At 29.3% G+C, this 21,029-nt stretch overlaps 1 protein-coding gene across 6 annotated transcripts in view; it reads left to right on the top strand.

Moving 5' to 3' along the window:
- Nucleotides 1-20,727, top strand: part of LOC134721892 (kelch-like ECH-associated protein 1) — a 29,249-nt gene extending 8,522 nt beyond the window's left edge. For 2 of the 6 annotated variants that reach the window (XM_063585176.1, XM_063585194.1), the window contains exons 2-5: nt 11,623-12,974; nt 15,466-15,671; nt 16,368-16,544; nt 17,807-20,727. In XM_063585176.1, the coding sequence (XP_063441246.1) occupies nt 11,722-12,974; nt 15,466-15,671; nt 16,368-16,544; nt 17,807-17,946 (1,776 nt within the window). In that variant the 5' untranslated portion in view covers nt 11,623-11,721 and the 3' untranslated portion in view covers nt 17,947-20,727. Of the gene's footprint in view, nt 1-1,556; nt 1,759-7,339; nt 7,525-8,152; nt 8,361-11,103; nt 11,129-11,622; nt 12,975-15,465; nt 15,672-16,367; nt 16,545-17,806 lie in introns of those variants that run through there. The other 4 variants (XM_063585202.1, XM_063585167.1, XM_063585185.1 and 1 more) reach the window with 4 other exon arrangements.
- Nucleotides 20,728-21,029: the final 302 nt, after the last annotated feature.

Below are 21,029 nucleotides of genomic sequence, written 5' to 3'. Positions count from 1 at the left end.
TATTTGTTTTATGTGAGTATCACATGTATTGAGTTAAATGTAATACAGTTAAAAAACTGTGCACAAGGTCAAAGTTTAACCATCAAATTAACACAAATGTTTCAAAACCAGCCTTAGTGTCCATAGGTTAACTAAAATGTAACAGAAAAGTTGTGGTTAAAATCCACAAACCTTGTTTTACTAAATCCATTTGTAGGCTAGTGAATGATCAAAGAGTCTGTTTTGTAATATATTGTGTCATAGTATTTTTTGTGTCATGTTTAATCTGATTTTCACCCTAAATTATCTAACTTAAGTTTGCTTCAACTGTATGTTATGAATCTTATATACAATGCTTATTGACGCATAAGAGTATGAATAAGGGTAGCATCACTTTTACTGTCAATGAGTTATGTCCCTTGATAATGTTACATGCCAGGGGGAGCATGATATGGTCCCATGAACACATTTCCCATTTATTTTTACGTATAACATCTTTGCAAGAAACTAAAAACAACTATACACCAGAGAATAAATGATGTAGTAGTTGATAACTTTTTGTGGCTATAAAGCCTTCAACAATAAGCATAACCCATACTGCTTAGCAAGCTATAAAAAGCCTTAAACATGGTATAATGTAAAACAATTCAAACTAGAAAACTATGGCCTGATTTATTTATGTCATACATCAATAAACAACAACCACTGAATTACAGGTACCTGACTTTTTTTGTATATTTCCTGAACCAGCAACTTTTTAATAAAAAAAAAAATAATTTAAATAATAAAGCTTCCTGAAGAATTTTTAAATTAAATGACAGTCATTCAGCAGAGATGTTTAAAAATCACAATTATATTAAAGCTATTCACTTATCACTAAGTTATCACTAAGTTATCATACTTTAAAAAATAATTATTTTATTATGACCACTGTAAAAAAACCATTAACATAAACATTATTATGGAGAACAAGAAGTATGATTTATGCATATAATAAATTTATAGTTATAATTCATTCTAAACTATTGTAAACAAACAGTATTATACATGACTCGGCTAATTTTATAAAAATGAAGTGTTCTTTAAATAATTCCAAATTCTGTTTTATTTTTTGTTACCTGTATTTTATAGGTAAATCTTGTAGAAAATAATCAATAAGGATATAAAGGTATAAAGATTATAATATTGTGTTGAGTACCTCCGATAAAATTGTCCCATCATCGGTGTGAACGTGAGCGACGAACGTTAAAGAATGTTTAATGATTAGCGAGTTCCTCTCTCTCTATGGTACTACAGAAAAACCTTTAAAAACAGAATGATAAAGCAGGAGAAATCATTGGGTCACGTCCACAAACGTATATGCTTAGGGAAACAATGATTAAGCACTCAGAAAACCCTGATCACGTTCACATAAGATAAGCCTCATTGTAACAAAACAAACTAATTATAAACCATTTTTATAATGCTCATCATATTCACAGCTGATTGATTTAATCACAGTGAAATTTAAATATGATGAAGCATTGAATTTGTATTCGTCACGTTTGCAGTTCTGTGTAAAAATCTCTAACTCTAAATGATGTAGCACTCTTAGTTTCTCTATCACGTTCACAAATATAAGTCATAGCTAATCATTATCCTAAAATGTTGAATAAATATAAACTGTTTGGAAGTCTAACGTTAACAAGACGATTTAATCATTTGATGTTTGATCATCGCTTTATATGCAGTTTTTTGAGTGATTTGCATGCAGATAATTGTCTTCAATAAGAATGAGAGGTAGGGAACTTAATATTATACTTGCAAGGCTTGCATTTTGCAATCTTAAAAAATCATTAAGTTGACCTTGAACTATGTATAAATGTATACTAATTATGCATCATTTATCTATGTATATGCTTACAAATGTCATCAAGTTCAGCTATATTTCGCTAGTAGCATACATATGTTTTTTTGTCTGTTTATACCCTGTAACAATTTTTTTACCATTTTAATTTCTATTTTGCATATATTAGGCTGAGAGCATGTTGCAAACTAAACAATTGATAAGAATATTGCAATGCGACAACCCAACAACACAAGTATGGAAATACATTTGTAAAGTCATCTAAAGGGCAACATAAATATTGCGCAAAAGACGGTAAAACTTATCACTTGTATTTTTTATCCATTTGGAATAGATTCTTTGCAAGGTCTGTAAAAAAATGATGTTAAAAATAGATTTTCTATTAATAGCTCAGAGTTTAGCTTGTTAAAAAATGAGCATCAAGAAAGCCCTAGCTTGATTGTTTTTGTATCAGCTGTAATTGTTGTCACCTTTGTTTAGTTTGAAAATACTTTACATGTAAATTATTTTTGAAACTGCTTTATATTTTAAATGCAATTCGTGTGCAAACATCAGGTGTTGTATGATATTATACATGCAGCTATAGGCTACATTAAAATATGTGTTTCTGTTTTGATATTAAGGCTATCAGGTATCATGCAGATGGCTTCAACAAAAGGAGGGAAACTTTGAAATGTATATTCTTTGTATGATGTACATTGATGGTGATATTGCTTTGTGGTTTATCTAAACACCAAAAGGGAACTTTCCAAAGGCAATGGAAGGAAATCTGATTTATCTTTTTTCTTCTAAACATATCAAAGTGGGGATTTTTAAAATTTTAAAAATTCATATATAAGCAGAAGATATATTTTAATTATTTATGTAAGGATGCTGTCTTTTTTTAGATTTATACATAAAATAATAATAATACCCTAAATCTCCTCTTATTTATATAAGAATACTTATCTTATCAAGTAAATCATTGAATTTATTTATAGATTTATAAAAAGTTAATGCCCATAAACATAAAAAAAAACTAGATATTAAGATATATGACTTGATTATTATGATTTCTTTAAAGGAAGTAAGAAATGTAATATCATCAATGAGAACACCTTATGATATACATGAAAAAGCAGAAAGACGAAGAATTGCCGAGTCATGAAGGTGAACGTGAGTGACAAAGTCTTTGGAATGTAAGACTTACATTTAAATATTCAAGTCAACCACGACAAGTCACTCTTCAATGATTTTAATAGGGATATATATTAATTAGTAATTATGTAAAGGTGTTTTATGCCCTTATCAGATGTATAATTTTTGCATCACCAGTTTGTTTTCATAACACTTGATCAAACTTTTTTAAGATTTGATTTAATAGATTGATGTGCTGCTCTGGTTAAGTTTTTTTATTGATGAAATTTTAAGGTTAAATTCTGCGGCCCTCTGCCAATATAAGAAAGATTATATAAATTTTCCTTAGCCGAAATTATTTTTTCAACTTTAATTGACATTGGTATGAATTTTTTCAACATACATTGTTCTCCATAGGATTAATACAATTGAAGTTTATAAATGTAAAATGTGCTTATGTCCAAGGAGTCTGAAAGGCTGGTTCGAAAGGAAATACTGTTGTTTACTACGATTCCTGTAAAGGAAGTAGCAGACATACCATCTACCTTGGTAGTATTGTTCGTGAAAAGCATATTTACTCTAGAATTTTTACATTGTATATCATGAAAGCAAAACATTTGTATTTTTCATCAATCAAAAATAGCAGTCATACATTATATTCTAACATTTGCATGAACTTTGGTCCTCATATAAATTTTTTTGCCATTTTAAGTGCATTTAATAGAAATTACATTACTTACGACCAATTCACTACTGACGGATTTGAGTTACATATACATGTTTTACATTGTACATTTTCAAAAAGTGTTTTTTTCAAAAGAATAATAAGACAAGTGATCAAGACTCATAAAAATAAGGTTAAAAATGTACATTGTATCTATAATCTTTGAAAGTACAGAAAGTTCAGTTGTAAATTTAAATGAAACAATATCAAGCTATGAAATAATGCATTGCAGTGGGCAGACAAAATATATTAAGCTATACCATGGCAGTGTGATTATGAATGTACTAATAAATAATAATTAATTTGCTAGAGGTAAAGGGGGAGGGTTGAGATCTCAATAAACATGTTTTACCCTGCTGCATTTTTGCGCCTGTCAAGAGCCTCCAACCTTTGTATGATTTTGAATTTAAGTTTCTTTTATATATTTCGGAGTTTAGTATGACATGGATTATCACTGAACTATTACACATTTTTGTTAAGGGTCCAGCTGAACCACACCTCAGGGTGCAGGTTTTTCTAACTATTGAAGACCAATTGGTGGACTTCAGTTGTTTTCTATTCTTTGGTCGGGTTGTTGTCTTTTTGACACATTCCCCATTTCCATTATCAATTTTATTGTATCTATAATATTTGAAAGTACAGCAAGTTCAATTGCAAATTTGAATAAAATATTATTATGCAGTGCAGTGCGCAGTTAAAATATATTAAGCTAAGTCATAGTTGTGTGGTTATGACAGTCCTAATAAATAATAAGGATTATGTTGCAGTTTTGTATTTTTGTACCTGTCAAGGACACAGAGATAAAAATGCATACTATTACCTGAAAAAAGTATAATTTTAGAATATAAATTTTATTTGGTGTTTCAAGCCTTAGGGCTTTATCTTCATACATGTCCTATGAAAGGTCTTTTTATTCTTGTAAACATTTAGTCCAGCATTTTTATTTGTTTATTTCAACAAAAATTCATCTGACTTTGAAAAGATATGAATTATTAATAATTTACAAAACTGATTGAAAACAAATATGATTTTTTTCCAATATTTGTCAGCTGTTTTTCAATATAATGCTGATATTGTGATTATTTGTAAGATAACCTTTAATATTAAAAGTTTTAACGAAAAGAACTAGGATTGATTATTGTTTTATTTACGTAGAGAAATTGTCATTGAGTTCATTTTGATTGTAGTACATTTCATTGATTAATTTCACCTATGATATACTATAAAAGTCTGGATTGTAGTGAATGGTGGTTACTCAGGTAGAAATTCTCTCTCACGTTTACCTTCAACTGGGCATGCGTGTTACTCAGCGAAATGAAAATGTATATCTATTATGACCCACTTATAATACTTTTATTTTTGTGGTTTGCTGACCTCATACCTGTAATTGTACAACATTCTTTAACCGTCTGTAGTCACGTTCACATAGGTAAATCGTCAATAGGAAGTCAAATAAACATACTTTTACCAAAAAAGATCGATAGTTGCATTACATGCAGATTAAAAAAAAAAAAAATATTTTGAAAATTTTAATAGATTAAAACTGCAGAAATTGAAAAGGGATTTATTTGTATTGTTTATGTAGATTTTTAGAAGGTTTTGGTTATAGCAGTGGTTGCGTTTTATATATAGAAAAATGAAATTACACGAAATTAGAAAATGCATCCCCAAAATATTTTCGATGCCTGCAATCATTATTATTACAAAGGATATTAAACTAAAATCCTGTGTCTCTATTTATTATTGTTATAAAAGATAAACTTTTTAGAATTGACTTATAAGATTAATGTGTTTTATATCGGCTTTGTAATACTAAAAAAACATATCACATCCCCTACCAATGACAAAGATATCTGGTACAAATCTGTGTTTTAACAGTTTATTTACAAGTTGTTTTTGAAAAATAATACTTTGCCCTGAAGGTCTCGTTGTAATATGTCTGGATGTACATTTTTAAATCAAGATTGGAGGTAGAACAATTAATTATATATGGATATTTAACATTTGATATAATACTATCTATCAGTGTGAACCATCACTAAGATTTGTATCAAATTTTTGTCATAAATCTAACGTAAAGAATACACAGTTAAGATAGCCATGTGAAAATAACCACCATAGAAGGAAGAATTGCTACATTTAAAAACAGCTGAGTCATTATCTGCCATTTTCTCTGGAAATATAATCTACTACCATTGTTCTTTGATTACAATCTTTAAGAGATCATCACAATTTTCTATAGACTTTAATCTTGTCATTTCTGTATTGTTTGTGAAATTGATCTTTTTAAAAACAAAATGACAGGAGTTTTAATGGATTTTAGCTTGATGATTTCTGACGATTTGCTATATACCTGTGAACAGGTAAATGTGTTTGATGATGATGCAAATTTGATTAAATCGATACCATTTGTTCAATATTGATGTCAGGCAATGTTTTTATTGCCTCGTCATCCATCATCAGTGTGCAAATCTTACTAAATAGTTGTTTGTTCCTTGTTTGTTCATCTTAGGTTCAATGTCCTGTCCAATTGTGATAGTACATTTAGAGGAGAGGTTTCATTCTGGCAAATTTTTTAACCTTATTAATATAACTCCCTCAGATAAAGTTGAACTTAGATGGAGAAATGTCTAATGTTCATACTATAGTACTTTGTTCTCAGAGGAGAGGTTTCTTTCTTAAAACAAATTCTCATTATAACATCCTCAGACAAAGTTGATCTTAGATGGATTTGGCTCTTCTTTTTATGTCCCTCTTGGTCATGTTTCAGTGGCAGATCCAGGGGGAGGGTTACGGGGGTTGGAACCCCCCTTTTTTGGGACGATTAATGCATTTGAATGGAAACATATAGTTGGGACCCCCCCTTTGTCCTAGGTTGGGAACCCCCCTTTTTTAAATGCCTGGATCCACCCCTGTGTTTAAGCTTTTTATGTATTCAAGTACTTGGACATCTTTGGGTTCCAAATTCATTGGTTTGAGAGTTCCTATGATGGTCCATCTAGAATAAGTGCTTCAGACCAAATAGAGAAAGATATTTTTTTCATCTTACAGTTAATATTTACATGAATAAAAATCTTACAGTTAATGTTTACATGAATAAAAATCTTACATTTAATATTTGCATGAATAAAAATCTTACAGTTAATATTTACATAAATAAAATTTGAAGAAGTGAATAAATGCAAAAGAGAGGTAGTCCTTATCTGTAGATGTATTACAGTTGAACCAACTAAAAGAACCCTTCTCTTTGATGGAAAGATTCTAAACATGCGTTCTCTGTTTGTCCAATTTCCTACCATTCTAACGTGAGATGACAAGGCATGCAAAGACTAATAAATTAAGTTGATATACAAATTCAATTATAAATGATATGCTAATTTATTTGTACCTCAACTCCTGAAAATAAACAAATGAACTGCTGACATATAGTTAGTACTGATTTTCGGTTTGATATAATACATGTAACATATAGATATATGAAACATGAATTTTAATGAACATTTTAATTTGAAGAATAATATGAATAAAACATTAGTGGACAGTTATGATTTTTTGCTGAGTCATTGTTTGACTTTGGAAAGACCATCTGTTTGATTAACTGATTAACCATGTAATTTTCCCAGGTAAAATTGCTTTATAATGTTGACTAGAGATTATATACTATTGTATCACCTCTGTCCAGTTTACCTTTGTGACTCAGCAAAACCATTTAAATTTGACCATTTATATTGAACTGTTCAATCATGCATAGAAAATGACATGCACTTTTTAGTAGGAGGACACATATAGCATGTTTTGTTTTATATTGGATGTGAGCATGCTACAAAGTGATATCTTGCCATCATGCCGAATACTCACAGTAAGATAAATTTTAGTTTAAAAAATACAATGTTTATTTTAAAACATTGATTATATATGACATGATTAATTATTATAAATGACCATAGCTTTCTAAAATGAAATGTTTAATTCAACTTGAATTTATATATCATCAAATGTATTTTGCAAAAATTGAATTATTGCTTAAATGAATTATTGAACTGAACTTAAGAGTATACTTTGAAAGATGAATATTCTGCAAGGATCTTATACATTATTCAGTATCATGTATAGTTTGTCAATGTTCTGAAAGTACTCAGGATTAGTTTATCTCATACTATGACCCATTATTGTCCTCTTTCAGTTTCTCTTCCTATTTTGTTTTTGGTCAATTGTCCTTTAGCCAGGTTTGACCGAAATAATATTGGAGGTCATATACTGACCAGGTAGCAAAAATATGAACAGTAAGGATATTCATAAAAGGCCATCAGAAAAACTCAGCAGTGTTACTAATCCAATAAGCTTAATTTTAATGAGGTTTTCCGAGATAATCCCCCATAATAAAACATGGTAGTCTGAATCTCTTGCAACTCTACCAAGCACTACCTGTTACAATTACCACTCTTGGAAAAAAAATGCTATTTCATTCAATACAATACGTAGGACATTTAAATGATCATGTGATATCAACTTTACGGGTAGCGATTTTCACCAAGATTATACTACTAGTGAGTGTCAAGACTTTTTCCGAATTAACTAAAAATGGTTTTAATCTATAATAATAGTTGTTATATTTGTGATAACATGGATATTCAGGTGCAAAGAGAAATTTTATATTTCTCTGGAAAACAGAAATGGATTTTATTCACTTAAAAGGTAATTAAGTATGAAACTAATTTTGTTGTGACACATTTACTGAATTGGAAGCTTAAGGGAATTATTTTTATTATGAGTCGATACGAGCTGTACTATTTCAGTTATTAAATTTTTCTTAAGTTATACTTTCAGGATGTTTTATCAGTTATATAACATTTAAAAGGATTTTTTATTAAAGATTGTTTAAAATTTTGCATATTTATTGAAGATTTATACCGGTATGTATTTCCATGTACATTAGATAATTATGGATGTAAGTGTAATGATAGACAAACCTCCACTCCTTTAAAATAATCACTGTAAAAAAGAAACCATTTTTACTAAAGAACATTGAATTTTTTTTTAAATCAAGTTATCTTGGGCTATATTTTTGTCACTTCTGGATAAAAATAAGCAATTTCTAGTTACTAAGTAAAAGTGGCTCTGAGATATGGGATTTACTGCATTCTGTTTAAGAGGTAGAGAAAGTAAGAATAGAAAATTCAGTTTAATTTATCCATTGCAGCTTAAGCTTTGTGCAACTTCTAATGAGAAAAAAAGTATATTTTAGCAAATTGTTTTTGTACCTTAGTACTCTGAATCAACGTTATTTTATCTGTTATGATTTAGATGGGATCAATGGTCATTCAAATTTTTTGATATACACCTATAACAAACTAACTCTTGAAAAAGTGTTTATCAATATTTATTAATTGTCTCTAAAAATTTGTTCTGGATTAAAATTATATTTGATGCACTGTTTAAATAAAAACCATCTGGAGAATACTTTTGAAAAGTTTGGTATTCTTGCTATGAATAACTAAAAGCATGATAAGATTAACTTTGTTGAAGCTGAGATCTAGGTTATTACTTTTAACGATTCATTGATTGTTGTTTGCTTTACGAAATTACTGTGATACTGATAGAATACTGTGGATTCATTATTATTCGTTGTATACCAATTTTCATGGGTTTCGTGGGTACAAGTGAACCACGAATTTAAATGTTCAACGAATGTCATATTTTCAATAGGCTTTGTATACAGAGATTGGCTTAACCACGAAATCAAGTATCCACGAATATGCAAGTTTTCTTCAATCCACGAAAATTGATATCCACGAAAATAAATGAATCCACAGTATGTTTTACATAGAGTTTTATATCACCGCCATTTACTGTAAATTTGCCATTTAATATTTAATATAGACTTCTCGCATACATTTTTGTCCTCCTTATAAATACCAAAAATTGTTTGAATGTTAAAGATGATACATCGCATGGTGACATTTTAATTTGGTGATCACATTAAAACATTGCACTGTGATTCAGCTATTTTTTCAAAGCTTACATTATTTCATTTCCAACTTATAAACTTTAATATTCAAATAGTTTAAGAGATAAAAATAACCACATGATATACAATTGTAATAATTTGGACAAAAGACAATGCCAATTAAAGGTCTTAGATGTTGTCAGTATGAGAATTTCTACAGAGTAATTTAAGTTTGTGTTTGTCTATAGATTTAAATGTGATATGATACTCCTAATGAAATTCATAATGAATAAACACCGTAGGGTATATGTCAACGAGACAGCTACCCAACGATAGTACTTCAAATAAGTTATATGGCACATGATAGGCCAAAAAGTTCATGAGACTTCAAGTTACCATTAAACAATAGTTCTTGTACAAAACAATGCAAATTTGGTTAGTGTTGGAATGTTGTTTACCATACATTCATATTTTAAATACATGTAGATCAAAAATATATCATAGAATAATAATAGTTCGATTTTATAATAAAAGGCTTATAACAGTTCAGCTTTAAATACGTGTAGATCAAAAATGTATGTAAGAATAACAATATTTTGTGAGATTTTAAAAGGCTTATATCTATTCCCTGTTGAAATAACTTTCACTGACTCATTAGGGGAAATTATATTGGTAAACCATGTTGAGTTTGAACCTCAGTTTTGGGGATTTAAAAGAAAATTTTAAAAAATAGGGGGGGACATAATTATGTTATAGGATTGCTGTTTCAATCATCTTTACGTAGCACCACCTTTTCTATCAACTCATAGCTAAAAATACACATCAGGTTCCTTTGCTTTTTTATACTTCAACATTTTCTATATATGTAAGTTTCTTTTTTGTTTTTGTTTATGCAATTGATTGATTGAAATTGAAAGCAATATTGGCATGTGTCCCTAATTACGTATGTTGCTGATGACTTGCAGTTATAAGAACTGCTGATTACGATTAACGATTAACGTCATGAAGCAATCATAACAGGTGAATATATGGGAAAGCATAATGATATAGATAAATATTAATATAACAGATACATACATCAAGGAATCAATAATGATAATAATTAGAATGACTAAGGATTTCAGTAAGAGTACAGATCGACAGCATCATCAGTATTGTTTTTTTATGATATAATGTAGGTGGAATATTCTTTGTAAAAGTTGTCAATTAGGATCATTGTCAGGAAACTTTCCTGAAATGATATAATACGGATTTATAAGTATGAATTTTTTAAGATGAGTTTTTAAATTAGGGAAGATAGATATGTAGGACAAATATTCAGGAGTGTTGTTGATATCTCAGCTGAAACATGTTAATTAACGCTGACTTGCTGACTTTTCTCGTGTTTTATTTAAGGAATTCATTATAAATAAAATGGATTATATTTTTCTGCATTGTCATTGTGAAGTCAGAAGGTGAAATAGTTTTTCATGCCTTTCAATCAGTCTTAATAGAAAATTAGTTTCTATTCACTGAGGTAAATAAGTATTTTAAGCGCTTAACTAAAAGACCCTTTTAGGGTTGTTTTATTTTTAATGTACTATTCAATTTAGATGTGAAACAATAAAGTCATATTGTCTTTTGATATAAAATGTTTAGTAACATATGATGATTTATTACAGGTTTTTTTGATGAATTACAATTTGTTATTGTTGATTTTTTTTGGGAGAAGAAACACTCCCAACCTCATTCATATTTTTTTGCAGCTGGTCAGTTGTATTTTAATGACAGCTTTTAAAAATGAATAATGCTATTGGCAAGCATGCAATCTTGCTCAGTATGTCAGTCTTGTACAGAGAAGGGTTCATATTCATATCACAATGATGTGTTTTCAGCTTGATATGTATGTAATACTTGCCACTGGACATTAAATAGCTATCATGGTAAGAATTATTTGCTAGTCATCAGAATTTAGCTGAAAGACATTTAAGTGCAGAAAAATAAATTTATACTTCTTTTGTCTATTTTCAGGTTCTGTCATTTCCAATACAAGACATTCTCTAAGTATAAATATTCTGATATTAGTATGTTGGATCCAGTTTAGTATCGACGATAACAAAAACATCCAAAATGTCTGCCGAGGAAGTTTATGAGTCGAAGATGAAAACAGACAGTTCTTCCTGTTATAGGATACAACCATTGACAACAGAAAAACCTGCTGATGGTAGCATGAACTTTACCATAATGAAACATCCAAAAGAAGCATTGGATGTTATGAGTACTTTAAGACTCTTAACTAAATTATGTGATGTGACATTAGTTGTCGGGGAAGACAAATATTTAGCTCATAAAATTGTGTTAGCTGCAGCTAGTCCCTATTTTCGTGCAATGTTTACCGGTGGTATGAAGGAAGAAGGCATGACCACGATTCCTCTTCATGGAATAACTGCATGTACACTTGCAGTGTTAATAGAGTTTGCATACACTGCTGAAGTTCGTGTAAATGAAAGGAATGTGTGCTACTTATTACCGGCCGCTACAATGTTTCAAATGAACCATGTTGTGGAAGCATGTAGTGTATTTTTAGAACATCAGTTAGATCCTAGTAACTGTATTGGAATAGCAGATTTTGCTAGTGAACATGGGTGCCATGAACTTGAAACAAAAGCTCGGGAATTTATTTTCAAAAATTTCTCAGAAGTTGTACGTTGTGATGAGTTTTTGACGTTAAATCCTTGCCAATTAATAAGTTTCATAAAACATGATGAATTAAATATTCGGTGTGAATCTGAAGTTTTTGATGCTGTGATACGATGGGTGCAACATGACTTAGAGAAGCGTGCTTGCAAATTAGAGGGATTACTTTATGCTGTTCGTTGTCATTTCTTAGCCCCTCATTTCTTAGAAAAACAATTAAACAATTGTAAAGTTTTAAAGAAAATGCCTCAATGTCAGGAATACTTGACTAAAATTTTTCAAGGACTAAAATTACATCAGTCAATACCCGAAAAACCAAGAAAACCGTGTTCACCTCTAGTTATATACACTGCTGGTGGTTATCTAAGACAGTCCCTTAGTAATTTTGAATATTATAACACATGTACAAAACAATGGAATCGTTTGCCAGATTTACCGAAACCGAGAAGTGGATTAAGTGCATGTATTGTAAAAGGTGCTTTTTATGTGGTTGGAGGTAGAAACAATTCTCCAGATGGCAATATGGATTGTAATTCTTTAGAAATGTATGATACTTTAAGGAAACAATGGGTGACAAAGTGTCCTATGTCTGTGCCAAGGAATCGTGTTGGAGTAGGAGTTATAGACAATATGATTTATGCCGTTGGTGGCTCTCAAGGCCAGCAACATCATTGTACTGTAGAAAGGTGAGTTGGTTTTGAAAATCTCTCTTGTACAAGTTTTGGGGATTAATAAAAGTAGAAAAAGCTGGTGCATTGCACAGCTTGAATAACACTAAAGGTTACTCCGACACAATCTATAATGCCTAGAAAACAATATTGGCAACATATTGTTTGTGATTGGTGATTGATTCATGGAGTGTTTTATAGCTGTGTGTTGTGTTGTTAGTAAGTTGTGGGAATTAGAGCATATTTATTATATTGTTTTACATAATTGGTTTAATTGTGGCCAATCAAAAGACATAAGTTACTGGTTGCACACAATTCAGTATAAATGGTATAATAACATTATTAACATCGATTTATCTTGTAAATAAGACTTTTCTTGGTCATTTTTTTCATTATTTTTTATTGCTATACATTCAGAACAACATTGAAGTTTATAGCAATATTGTTGATTTTCTCACTATTTAATAAACTTTTTGTAATGCTTATATGATATAATATCTCTGAGGTCCAGTATTCTATCAAAAATATTTTGATCAATTAATGAATTAAAATAACAGAAAAATCACTAACAATATTCAAAACACTGATGAACTCTTTTCTAGTTCTTATTGTTAAACCATGACCAATACAGATTAAGCTGTTTATAACGGTCCTTTTTTTATGCAGCATACTATTCATATGGAAACTAGTTTGTGAATGGGCAATTTTGCATAGGAAATATGTTCAACTTCTGAGCTATCTTTAATGCCAATTCATAGTTCCTGATAAATATTTGGTCTTCAAATCTTTGACTTCGAAAGGATGTTACTTAAAAACATTTATTTTATTGGTATGATTTCATTTTATTGTAAAGGTGTTTGCTGTCTTTCACATACATATTTGGTACTTTAAATAATGAGACATTTTATAGTAAGAATTCTAAATTTCTGGTTTGGAATTTACCAGTAATTCAGGAAGAAAATTCATTTGAATAAATTATATGTACAATACATGAAGGTCATGTAAACAAGTACCAATTTTGAATTCATCAACAATGCATATCAAGAATTAGCCTTAATATTGAATTAATACTATTTGGTCCTTTTCAGTTGTATTATGTATTGCAGTGTATTTAGACAAACCAGAAGTATATTACATATCACAATGGCCTTTGAAAATGAATACATTTGACATTTAGTCTAAATGACTCAGAAATATAGGGGTCTATCCATTTCAATGAAATCCTGGGTGGATTTTAATTGTGGGTATTTTGCAACATCATCATCCAGGTGAAACTTTACATGAATATTTAATGTACAAAATTATGTTTGTTCTGTTTGACCTTTAACTTCACCTAGAGCTATCATTTTTAATTTATAATCTTTTTTTTTTTATCTCTTGCACTATTTTTATCTGTACTCCTTATATGTACATAGAAGTTTATACATGTAGGTGAAGAAGTATACCTTGATTCATTTAAAATTATCTTGTAAGTTGTCGGGTTGCTGGCTCTATTTGATTCCGAGTATTTTTAAATTATGTACAAAGAGATATTTTCAACATAGCTATTACAAAGTTGTTTCAGTGTTATGACAGTTTAATTTGAGATTAATTAAATTGTTCAATGATCATGATGATAATATCAGAACAATCCTAAAATGATTGGTAAATCAAATTAACAATAAAATGTCATCTAAAAATAGAACAAATCATAGCCCAGTTTTTTCAGGACAAAAAGAGCATTATCATGGTCACCATGATCTTATGAAATGCAATGTATACATTTATAGATCTAGATATTGTCTCATCCCCCACCAGGGGATCTGGGTTAGAATAAGTCTATCAACAGTTTCTTATGTAAACTTGACAGATTTATCAGCGATCGTGATGATTTAATAAGTTCAATAAATAAATAATTCATTAACTGAGTATTCTTTTGGTTTTTTGGTACTGGAAAATTGTCACAAATATTTCGGCATGTCATTGTTTGTGGTAATCTTATGTTGACAATAAAGGCGGTCATTTTAAAGGTCACTTTTAGATACTAATCAGTAAAGTAACCACTTCCACATAGTAGTACCTAGTACTTGATATATAGGATTGTAAGAAAAACAAATATTTATATGATATTTATAAATGTTAAAAAAGAAACAACTTCAACATGATGAATGAAATATTTTTCCATACTTGTATGATATTTTAGTATGTTATTATGACCCATGACTGTCAAGGCCTATTATTTATTTCAAATATTTTTTGAAAACCTTAAAAAAGTACAGTTACCAAACTTATCATATCAAGGAAAACCTTTTAAAAAAGAACAATTACTGAATTTATCGGAAATCATACCAGGAACAATGAGGAAAAGCCTTAAACATGATGAAAAATAAAAGTTACCCAATTTATCTGAAACATACCAAGAAAAGGGTCTTTAAAACTAAGAATTCGACTTGTCTGCCAATTATTTTAAGTTCTATTTAAAAACTTCATACACTTTGCAAATCGTTATAATTTTTGTATTATTTTTCAGGTATGATCCCGACTGTGATATTTGGACTAACGTTGATCCTATGAAAACTAAAAGAATTGGTGTTGGTGTTGCATCTTTAAACCGTTTATTATATGCTGTCGGTGGTTACGATGGTTCAAATAGATTACGGAGTGCTGAATGTTACGATCCTGAAGTTAATGAATGGTCTCCTATACCTCCTATGAATACAACAAGAAGTGGAGCAGGTAATTTACATAAAAACTAAAAAAAAATGCAACAGTAGGCTTTATACAATGCAAAAAACTATATCTTATTATTTAGATTTGGAACTGTCCATTTTTTTTGTTGCTCTCAATATATTATTGGTATCCTTTGTTGTACTATATAACATGTATAAGAGCAACATGTTACATTCAATTAAAATTTTTACACTGCTTAATTTTTGATGTGGTATGACTGCCAATTAGACAACTATCCACCAAAGTTTAAATGAAGTTCAAAAAGTAGATGTAAGCATGACAAAAGTTGACAACGATGTGCTTACTTAGCATGCTTAGATAACATTATAAGTACATTATACATGTACCAGTATGTGTTTGTGTTCAAAATACATTTACATATCAGATGTGTACAGTTAATTAAATCGTTATTTCACTGATGCTAAATAAAACAAAGTATGTTCAATCATGCAAAGTTGCAATGTACCAGTATGTGTTTGTGGTCAAAATACATTTACATATCAGATGTGTACAGTTAATTGAATCGTTATTTCACTGATGCTAAATAAAACAAAATATGTTCAATCATGCAAAGTTGCAATGTTGTAAAAAAACACAGAAAAGAAAATGAAACATTTATTTAGAGACAATACATGTGTTTTATGCAAAGTGTTATAACCCTAAGATTATTGGAAATAATAACAATTATATGTATTTTTTCAGGTGTTGTTGGTATGGACAATCATATTTATGCAGTCGGTGGTTATGACAGCAGCTCACAATTAAAATCAGTAGAACGATATAATACTTGTACAAAAACTTGGGAATTTGTAGCCCCTATGAGGAGCCCCAGAAGTGCTTTAAGTGTATGTGTATTAAGTGGGAAGCTTTATGTTTTAGGTAAGATATAGTTTTTATCTTGTTTGTTTTCATTGCATAATCTACAACCCTGGCATGTACCTGTATATCATATTGGTTTCTTTCTTAACTGACAACATATTAACTTATTAAGCTTTAAAAACTTTGTCTATTAAAAGTTGTTGAGAAAATATCAAAAGTTTGTAAATGAGGGACCAGATATCTATGCTTCAACATTTTTTCTTTCATATCATTATAAAACCAGGACTGAAAAGCAGAAGAATCAACAAGAAAAATTAGAAAACATCAGTTAAATCTTCTTAACCTTCAAAACAAAATAATTTGGAACACAAGCTAATGATAAAAAAGACCTTTAATGCAAAAATTAAAATACTTATTTGGATTATAAAACAGATGAAAAGGAGATATTTATTTGGTGCTTTTTTCTTGAATAAAAACATAATGCTTTCAGTCTATGTTTTATATAATTTTGTCAGCTTAAAAAGTGTACTAAAGAAATTAACTGAATAAATGTTTCTACAATTTTGAAGTACAGGTACAATTTAAGACTTCTTTCTAAGTTAACCCAATTTCATTTATAAACCATAAAAATTGAAATAACAAAAAGAAAAATAGCTGCTGTAAACGTTTTTTGTTTTTTTTGCATTTTTTTGGTTTTTTTTGCCGTATTTCACAAACCACTAATTAATAATTCCAATTGACGTCAATGTGATAATAATCCTTGCTAAGTTCTAATTATCTATTCCTCGATAAATGTCATCAGATGACTTGCAGGAATTATTCTGTAATAGAGTATAAATAGATAAAAAAAAATATGGCTAGAAACTAATTTGAAAATGATGAAGCATCTTTAAAAAATGAGATAAAGTCTCAACAGAAAGAATTTACAGAATGAGTTGATATTATTAAATATCTTTTACATGTATTAGAATTGAAAAAAAAATGAAAGAAATGCAATTTTTTATAAAATCTAATGGGTTTTGTATGTTTACTTTAAACATATTTTTATTTCAAAAAATCATGTACATGACATACACATATAAATACAGTGATAAAATATAACATAGGGATTCGGAAACATGGTTTCCCTTATATCAATCCGTCTCCCTAAATGTTTACATGTATATAGACATTGCAAAATTTTGATAATATTATGCACACTTACACACAAAATTATACAAATAAAATGATAAACTGTAAAGTTATGATGATATTCCTAGTCTATGTTTACCATATTTAGATTCATTCATCAAGTCTTAATGTGTTTCATTTTTCTTTTGCAGGAGGTTATGATGGTAATGACTTTTTATCTACCGTAGAATGTTTTGATCCTGATAAAAATGAATGGACAGAAGTGACCAATATGACATGTGGTCGTAGTGGTCACGGTGTAACAGTTGGTGCTGAACCATACCGTAGCTGATAATGGCTAAATGGTTTGTACCAAAACCAGTCATAATAATCCGGTTCTATTTGTCAACATTATTTATAGTTGTCATTAAGCAAGGTGCCGTAACCATAATTGCCGAGAATAGCTTTAGATTTATGTGTATACTTGTGGACTGACTGAATATTGGTGCATATTAAATTATGTGTATTCTAGAGGTGGATTTACCATGTGACATTTGACCTCTGTCTATCTGTGATAAGCCTACGAAGCTCAAGATTTGACCAGTATATAGATTTTGTTGTATATCTTTGTCCATGTGTTATTACTGTCAGAAGATCTGTAGAAAATACCATTAATTGATACAGAAAGTGTGAGACTGTAAAACAAATAGTATCTTTCTTTTCATGCATAACATGTGATAAAATGACAACCAATTGCATTAGCATGATTATGGGATTCAGTTTTCATCTTCTAAACAGTCTGATCACTAAAGTCATATGTAAGCTATATTACCAGTATTGTACAAAAATTACAACCAAGGTATGCATACACATTTTTGCGAAGATGCCTCCAAAAAACTGAGAACAATGCATAGAACTGTTTAGTACATACCATGATCCAATTATTTACCTTTTAAATTCCAGACTTGCATTCATTTGTTGATTTTAGGAAACAGTGGTTTTCACATTTCTTAATTATAAAATATTTGTTGACAGTGTAAAACTGACAAAACCTTTTTTTTGCTTGGTTGTTGTCAAAATTTCTTTAATAGTACTGAAGGTCATTCAAATAAATGTTCTGTTTTCAATGTCTTATCTGGGATAGTTATCTCCCTGCATGTAAAGATTACCCTTGCAATAATTCTAGGTGACTATATTCAAAGAAAAATTTCTGTCAGACCATTGGCAACATTGTTTCCGGTGGCTGTCAAAATTCCTCGATTTCTTTATCTAAGAACCTCATTTTACAAACCTGCCTTGTAAATTTACTTTTAAATATGTCCTAGATTTGCTAGAAATATTTGCCACTGGATGATATTTAAATAACACTGAAGTATTTGCAATATTAAGAATTTAATTCAGGAAAACTTCAAGAAAAAGACATCCTTCTGTCTTCAATTTCTTTTAATTTTATTAACAGAAACTTAGTATCTGTGTTAGATTTTAAAGCAGACTATCTGGTGAAACTTTAAAAACCAAAAATAAAAGATAATTTAGATTTTGATTTTATAAGTAGAATGGCTGGAAAACTGAGCATTTGTATTGAATGAACTGAATTTTTTTTTTTTACCACATTTGTATCCCAAATTCTTTTTTTGACTACTGTTTGTCTCACTGTTGTTAGAAATTGTATTGATAAGAATTCCAAAACCAACAATATGGGTAACAATTTGCGTCATCTTTTTTATACGATCACTAAAATTGGTCGTATATTGTTATTTTAATGTTTTTAATATGAAATATCCAACTTGAAAGAAGAAAACTATGTAAATAATTATTTTTTATCAAAAAAAGAAAATTATACAGGTAAACATATCGGTTTGATAAAAACAAATAATTTTCTGACCAAAGTGAGACAAACACTGTAGTTTTATGTTTTTTTTGTTTATTTGCCTAACATCGGATAGCTTTATTTTACATCTTTTGCAATTTTCGTTTTTTAGTTTGTTGTAAGCCAAAGATGTTAAACCGAAGAGCTTTATCTGTATCTATCAATTATATAAATTTCAAGATTTCTCTTAAAGAAAGGGAAGTAACTGTTTTTTGGAAAGTAATATGAGAAAAAAAACTGCTAATATGGACACTATGTGCTCATTGTAGCTTCATTTTGCCATTTGTTTAGTAATGTTGTGAACCATAAATAATATGATTGAAAAGGGCTTTCAAAATATTGTAAATAATCAAATCATATATGTGTCGTTACAATCATGGATGTGTAAATGTTTTGTTATAATGTTGTAAAAGACTATAATCAAAGGGAAAACTGAAAGTTTTCTCCTAACCAAAGGTGCTATAGTTACAGTAATTTGTGTTATGTTTCTGTTTATTTATTATTCTTTCTTATTTTTATACTTTGTTTTGTTACTCCCATAATACTTTGCAGTATACTTCGATACAAGCTGTTGTAAAATCCAGTCCAAAAAACAAAGTGGACATTTTCATTTTTTGGTTACAAGTCTCCGACCTTGTTTTAAACTTTTAAAGAATTGTATAATTTTACTTTTTTGTACAACCTGATTGAAGTAAGAACACATATTTTATTTCAGAAATTTTCAAATTTCAATTTGATTTCTAAAGGATAAGTGACATTCAGTTTTGATTATTGGTTAACAATTTGATGCTAAAAAAACAATTATTTCAAATTTAAAAAAAATATAAATATTTGTAAATTGAGAAATGTCACGAACTTGTAATCTAAAAATAGATCTATATCAGATGGAATTTCCTCATTTTTTCCCTTTTTTAATCCGGTTATTTTAAGTTTATGCACTGAATAACACATTAAAGTGTGTGCTCCAAATCTCCTATTTAAACCATTAGAAATATCTGTTTGGTTGAGACTGCACTTAAAATTCATTGAAATGTATTCTGCGTTACAAGAATATAAATTGTGTGTCTCTAAGTTATGGTTAGAACAACTCAAATAATTGTTATTTAACCACTGTATCAGTATTTTAGCATTTAATGCTGCTATTTTTTGTTTTGCCAAATTAAGAAATTTGCAATTCATGACATGAAAGAAACTTGCACTTTTTATCAAAGAAAAGTCAGGTGTTCATTTAATTCATAAAAAATAAAAGTATTGTTGAATCTTTATATTTGTTTCTGTTGTATCATAGATCTCTATGGAGGTTTTGAACTTTAGAATCTTGTTTTACATACATATGAAAATAAGGTGATGTGGTATGAAAGCCAATGAAACAACTATCCAAATAATGTGCGTGTATGTAAGCAAATATAGGCACCAACAGGGGGAAAATTAAAAAAAAAAAATGGATACCTAATAGTCCACTATATTTATTCCCTGACATGATAAATATGAAATAGCTGAATTCAGAAAACAATAAGTCTAATTTATAACAAAAGAAAAATAAACCTCTTTCAGTAGAAAGTTTG

The sequence above is a fragment of the Mytilus trossulus genome, chromosome 1, assembly GCF_036588685.1.
Source record: "Mytilus trossulus isolate FHL-02 chromosome 1, PNRI_Mtr1.1.1.hap1, whole genome shotgun sequence".
Lineage (NCBI taxonomy): Eukaryota > Metazoa > Mollusca > Bivalvia > Mytilida > Mytilidae > Mytilus > Mytilus trossulus.
This window is presented reverse-complemented; position numbering and strand designations above follow the sequence as displayed.